General features: G+C 40.1%; 2 protein-coding genes across 2 annotated transcripts in view; one reads left to right on the top strand and one right to left on the bottom strand.

Moving 5' to 3' along the window:
• The first annotated feature begins 25 nt into the window (after positions 1-25).
• Positions 26-5,730, top strand: DNAJA4 (DnaJ heat shock protein family (Hsp40) member A4). The gene is made up of 6 exons (XM_008641965.2): positions 26-1,700; positions 2,600-2,704; positions 3,411-3,638; positions 3,718-3,948; positions 4,507-4,607; positions 4,690-5,730. Exons 1-6 carry the CDS (start codon positions 1,643-1,645, stop codon positions 4,906-4,908), a joined length of 942 nt encoding a protein of 313 aa, XP_008640187.1. The 5' UTR covers positions 26-1,642; the 3' UTR covers positions 4,909-5,730.
• A 432-nt stretch (positions 5,731-6,162) lies between these two features.
• Positions 6,163-6,611, bottom strand: part of WDR61 (WD repeat domain 61) — a 7,411-nt gene continuing 6,962 nt past the window's right edge. The window contains exon 10 of the mRNA XM_008641964.2: positions 6,163-6,445. Coding sequence (XP_008640186.1) covers positions 6,356-6,445 — 90 coding nt within the window. The 3' untranslated portion in view covers positions 6,163-6,355. The remainder of the gene's footprint in view (positions 6,446-6,611) is intronic.

Raw genomic sequence — 6,611 nt, 5'->3', positions numbered from 1 at the left:
GAGCCGGGCTCACTGCAGGCGCTGCTGGGCCGCGGGATGGGCGGCCCTGTAGGGAGAACCGGGAACTGGCACAGGGCCGCCCACGAGGGGCACCGCGGATCCCCCATAGATAGGCTGTTGTTATTATCCGGCGTGCACGCAATCGTAGTTTAAATTCTGCTTTGCCCTTCCTGCGGCGTAGTGCCAGTATGTGAAGGCTCCCCTACTTCCAGATCTCTATTCAGACCTGTGAGCCTGGCAGCAGGCCTGACGGCCCAGCTGTGGCAAAGGGGATGCGGCATTTCTTGTTTTTGGATGTAGTGCTTACCAGTTTCCCTGTAGTTGCAGTAGAAAAATCGTCCTTAAAGGTGCTGGTTAAAACAGGCAAAGCTGGAAGGATTTCTAGTGCTCCAGTGGCCATTGTGCTGTCAGATGTTGAAAAGGCTGGTAGTCGATCCAGCTGCCAGCGTTGTTGTGCTGGATGGATTTGTGTTCCTGAACTGGATGGGTTTTCTTCAGAGAAAAATGCTAATGCAGATGTCCGAGGTAACTATCTCTAGGGAATCACTGGGCTGCACATGGGTGGACTGCTTACAACAGAACTATTTTACAAGCTATCAGCACAGACCTGCTCTGCTCCCTGTGTTGGCTTGGATCATAAACGAGCACCGCAATTGGAGAACTATGGAAAACATGAATGATGGGATTGTTTATCTAAAAGCTGGTCTGCTAAATACCTTAATATAGGAATAGAAGACCCATATTTATGTCTCTAGAATACTAATTTACAGAACTCAAGACAAACAGTAGCCTAGTCAAAGGTAACCTTTCCTGCTTTTATTTTGGGCCTGCTTTTTTTGCTTACATCACTTTACATGGCCATGAGTAAATTAAGTTTAAAATGGAAGTGGTCATTCCAGCAATAGCAAATTATGTTTAAAAATTGAGTTGGTAATCTTAGTAATAGGAAATTCTTTATAGCTATTTAAGAAAATTCCTTAATTGTTTTTTTAAAGTATGTGTTTTGATTTGTATCTAAGTCCTTGTGTTTGTGATGAGTAAGCAACACCAGTGTCTGGTCACATAAATCTCTGTTGTAGCTGGATGTACCAGCTCAGCAGGCATGGAGGATCCCTGTGTAGCTCTAGGCTGACTAGCACTGCTGTGGCCATGAGCAATTGGGGACTTCAGGGATAGTACCATATTCCTTTCTAAATGGATTTGTTAGAGGTTATAATGGTTGTTGCAACTACCACAAGCAACAAAATGCAGTTGGCATATACTTGTAAGGTGGATGTGACTCTGAATTAAGCCCACTTAAAACATGGGAGGAGGGGGGAGAGGGAGGAAAGGGGTGGTTTTCCTGGACAAAAGTGTACTGTTATAGTCGGTTACCCATTTGTTTAGGGAGTTTCCTTTTGGAAACAGACAAATACTTCAAGAGGGTGCTGTAGTGGCTCGATCTGTAGATGGAGTTGTATATGAGAGGGCTACTTTTCCTCTTGGTCATAGTTGTTCAGAGCTTCTTTTTTCTTTTTAGTTTAAACTTATATCCCAGGCATATGAAGTTCTGTCGGACCCAAAGAAAAGGGACCTCTATGACCAGGGTGGGGAGCAGGCTATTAAAGAAGGAGGCCTGAGTGGCGGCAGCTTCTCTTCACCCATGGACATCTTTGACATGTTCTTTGGTGGTGGAGGCCGAATGAATAGAGAGAGAAGAGGTACACAGTTCTAAACAAGTTCTAGAAACTCTAACCATGCACTTAAGCATAAAACACCTGTGCTATGGTACTGCTGTTCTGCTAAGTGCACATAGTGTGGATATTACTTGTTGCAACAATAGAATAAGTAAACTATGATTTTTCTAGTTACTCTAGCATTAAGATTCTAATAAAGTAGATAACATGACTTAGCCATAGCCATCTTTCTGCTAAGTTCTGTTTATTTTTTGTTGAAGGGGGACTGGGTAGCCTGTAGGGGAGGGGGAAACGTTAGTAAGTCAGCAGTTGAATTAGACCTGTTTAAGTTACCTGTTTTCCAAATCTGTGCCTCACTTGCTCATACGCTTTTGGGCAACTTGCTTCAAAGGACACCATCAACTTAAACTTCAATAATTTTAAATCTCATGAAAATATTTGGGAGAAATAATGTGAAACTGAGTGCAGTGTGCTGCCAAAGCACAGTATGATTTTTGTCTTTTCCATGCCCAGTGCCTGTTAAAGGAGCAAATAGTAACTTGCTGTAAAATCATTGAAATTATAATATGAAGTGGCATGGAAATTCATACGCAGGCATAATAGCAACTTCTGAATCAACAGAGCTGAAGCTGGTAGTGTCCTTGTATCTTGCTGTTTCAGTTAAGCTTATAAAATTAGGAGTAGGAGCAGGGACAGGGTGGCTTTAATGATGCTTTGCCTAATTACAGCTCAACTTTTATGTTTGGACATAAATGGGTGGAGCTTAGTGGAAGCTGATGGAACTGCATATTCTTTTAAGGGGGCTGAGTTGTGTTCAAAGTTTGGAATGAACTCTGCATTTCTTCATTGAGACTGTGCATGAACATTTGTCTTCACAACAGCTGAACAAGTACTAATATTTCCCTTTTGTTTTTTTTTTAAAGGCAAAAATGTTGTGCACCAGTTAGGTGTATCTCTTGAAGACCTATATAATGGTATTACAAGGAAACTGGCACTGCAAAAGAATGTCATTTGTGGAAAGTGTGAAGGTAAAAAACAAGTAGTGGTTTCAAACCCCTCTTCAAGTTTTTTGTGTGTGTTTGTGTGGATTGTCTGGGCTGAGAAAAAAGTCTGAAGGCTTTCTTACTTTTCTCTCTCCTTTTTCTTTGCCTGATTCCTGAAAGTCTGCCAGGGTTATTTAGTTCTACTTAACGCTTGTCCAAGAATAAGTCTCTCGACCACAATGTTACAAAGTGATTGTTCTAATGGCAGACTAAAACTCACTGTGAGTTACTGTTAGGGGTACCTAAATTAAAACTATCTTCACCCAGAACTTGGATGTAAATGTCTATTCTGTAAAACCTTTTAAATTGCTGTGGGTGGAAGTCTAGCTTGTGTTATGTTACTAATTTTACAGTTATTAAGTATTCCCTAATGAATTTACTTATTCGAGGTAAATTTTAATAAAGTCTTGGATCTTAGTACTCTGTTAAATATTTAGTAAGCAGATTCTTTTCCAAGTATTAATGGAATGTTTATGTCTTGAATCTGGTATGCTGACAGTTCCTTGGAAACCAGGATTTACTGGGGGGTGGGGCAGAGGCTAATACAACAAGCTGTATAAACATTTTGTTTGTAGAAACATCCAGCTTGTGGGGCATGTTCTGTGATGGCAACTAAATTCCATTACTGAACTTCCAGCCTGACTACTGTAATTTTTTGAGACTGAGATCCAACTTAACTCTTTTGTCATAGGTTATGGCGGAAAGAGAGGGGCAGTAGAAAAATGTCCTGTGTGTAAAGGAAGAGGGATGCAAGTTATAGTTCAGCAGATTGGACCTGGCATGGTGCAGCAAATCCAAACTGTGTGTCCAGAATGCAAAGGCCAAGGTGAAAGAATAAATCCAAAGGACAGATGTGACAACTGCAATGGCTGTAAGGTTGTAAGAGAGAAAAAGATCATAGAAGTTCATGTTGATAAAGGTAAGAACTGTATATTTGTACTGGTTCCCTAGTAAAAGTCTATAGTTCTGTAGAGAATAAATGGGTTTCTTTTCTTCAGGTATGAAAGATGGTCAGAAGATAGTATTTCATGGAGAAGGTGACCAGGAGCCTGATTTGGAGCCTGGTGATGTTATAATTGTGCTTGATCAAAAGGATCACAGTGTTTTTCAGAGACGAGGGCATGACTTAATCACAAAAATGAGAATTCAACTCTCGGAGGCTTTATGTGGTTTCAGAAAGACAATTGAAACGCTGGACAACAGAGTTCTTGTCATATCTACTAGGCCAGGTAGGTCTTAAAGAATTCTAATACTGTGTAGACTGTATCAACTACTTGCCTGGACTGGCATTTTTGGGGGAGATTGTTCTGTTTGGGGGGTTTTTTCCTAACTACAGATACAACAGATTATCTAACTATGATACAACATATCTAACTATGATACAACAGATTCACGAGGTAGTCACTTAATTTAATTGGTTCTTTGTTGTTATTCTTTCTAAAACATGCAGAGTTACAGTTAAAGCTGTCAAATGTGTCTTAATAAACCTCAGCCCCAGCTGGTGGATAGCCGGGAAAATAAATTTAGGAGGCAAGAATCTAAAATTCTACTAAATTATCTGTTCATTCAGCCTGAAGGCTGTGCCAAGAAAAGCTGATTTCTCTTATAGCAGGGGAAATAGTCTAAATGACCTTAGTTCTGTACAGCTTGGGTTTAGCTCTTTTCTATGAATTGGTTACATTCTCCCTGAGGTGCCATGGGAACACTCCTTGTGTACAGCCGTGCCTTGTGGGGCGCTGAATGCCTGTCACATCACATCAGCTTACTTACAGCTCTTGCCTCCATAGGTGAAGTGATAAAACATGGTGACCTAAAGTGTATCTACAATGAAGGGATGCCTGTCTACAAATCTCCAATGGACAAAGGCAGCCTGATTATACAATTTTTGGTAAGCTGCATGCTTTTCTGTAGCCAATATACTTGTGTTTGCACATGAATAAATATTCATTAAAAAATGTGTAAAATTGTAGGTCCAGTTTCCAGAGCACTACTGGCTCCCAAGGGAGAAACTGTCTCTGCTGGAGGCTCTGCTTCCTTCACGAGAAGATGTTATGGTTACAGATGAGATGGATCAGGTAGACCTTGAAGATTTTGATCCAAATGAGCAAACCTACCGTAACAGTGTGGGAGAAGCCTATGAAGAAGATGATGAGGGTCCAAGAACAGGAGTACAATGTCAGACATCTTAAAGCAAGGGGGAGTGGATGTCATCTAAGATGTAAATTTTCACAATGAAAACTGCATGGCTGTAATAGCCACTGCTTGTGGTTTTTGTGTTCAGCAAATTGAGTTGCTGCGCTGTCAGTATCACCTTTTTGTAACTAATTTATATTGTGTTCTTGTAGTCTTTCTATATAAACCAAATGTCATACAGCTGAGAACCAACTGAGTTGGTATACATTTTTCTTGCTGTGAAGGTTCTCAATTTATTTCACCTATGCTATTTCTATAAGACTTTGGCAATATTGATAGAGGCTAAGTGGAGTGTCTTATGTAAATACTTTCATACTGGAAAATTAATTTCATAGAATAAAACATAGCAGAATAACTTCTAATAAATAGTACTTCACCTTTACTCATGCTTCTCTTGTACTTTGTAAGCCTCTCTGGAACCCTCTTTATTTAAATAAGTTTTTCTAAGCTCAGACTCATCTTACCTAGTCAAGATTATTCTCAATATCAACTTTGTGTTAGTTGCACCACTACTACCTGTCTTCATTTTGTATTTCAGAAGCATTTTATGCATGCCCCCCTCTCTGCCTCATAGCCCTCTTCCTGTGTTCTGTGGATTTACAGTAGCATTCCTTCAGCTGCTTCTCTGTGTAAGTGTGACTTAAGGTTACAAGCTGTCCTCTAATCTGTTACCAACAGGCAACTACTTCCAAATAAAAGTTTGACCTTTCAGAAGCTCAAGCTTTGTATTTCAGCCGTCCCTAGAAAGGGTTTTTACTTCCTGCTAGGCATTGTATACTTGTGCCTTAACTAAAATGAATAAACCAAAATCACATGCATTGGCTATGCTGCTGCTGTTTTATAAACACACGTGATACCACACAGATACCATTAAAGCTTTTTTCACTTTTACCTATTTTCTTGTAGTGTTTGTATTAAGTCAGGTTTAGAAACAACTGGTCCCCTTTAGTGAAATTAAACCATGATGCATGATCTCCATGTACCACACAATTGTTGAAACAGGTGTTCAGCTTAAGTGCTCCTCATGCACTCACTGGGCTCACATCAAGACAAGGCCAGGCTGTCATTTCCCACGTTTATAACAGCCTCAGTCACTTTCCTTCTGCTAAAATAAGCTGCTGTGAGCCTTGGCCTGTGCTTTCCAGCTCTGCTCTATTTACGGTTAAAGGCAGGGGCGATTAACTGAGCAGTTACTTCAACCCCTGACTACATATTTCCAAAAATACTTTTTTCCAAGAATTAGACACAAGGACTTGCAGCTGTAGCTTTTATTTTAAAAAAGTAAGGCTTTCTCTCATGCTAAACAAAATCAAAATTAGATATAAACATATCTGGTTTTGCAGCTCAGTATGAAATGCTTTTTTCATACTAAAAAATTACATAGGGCAGTAGTAGTCCTTGCAACTGCCACAAGAGTTTAGTGAAGCATTGGAATCAAGACATTTAAACTGGACAGTCATAAATATGAATTTCTTGGTCATCACCAACGGACACAATTTTGGACCCACTTCCATTGTATTTCACTCCCCAAACCTGTAAATAAGACATACGCAAGCTTACCAAGAGAGGACAAAGTAAAAGGAGCTTTGTAGCAGTCATATTTATTACAAGGAGAAGAGGAAGGAGTATTTTAAAGGTCACCTGATTAGAGCTGGTGCAATATGGCTTTTTCTTTTTTAGCAGACAAGGACGCGCGAGC

This window comes from Corvus brachyrhynchos, unplaced genomic scaffold (assembly GCF_000691975.1).
Source record: "Corvus brachyrhynchos isolate BGI_N302 unplaced genomic scaffold, ASM69197v1 scaffold309, whole genome shotgun sequence".
Classification (NCBI taxonomy): Eukaryota; Metazoa; Chordata; class Aves; order Passeriformes; family Corvidae; genus Corvus; species Corvus brachyrhynchos.
The sequence above is the reverse complement of the archived record's forward strand: the minus strand, read 5'-3'. Positions and strand labels throughout refer to the sequence as shown.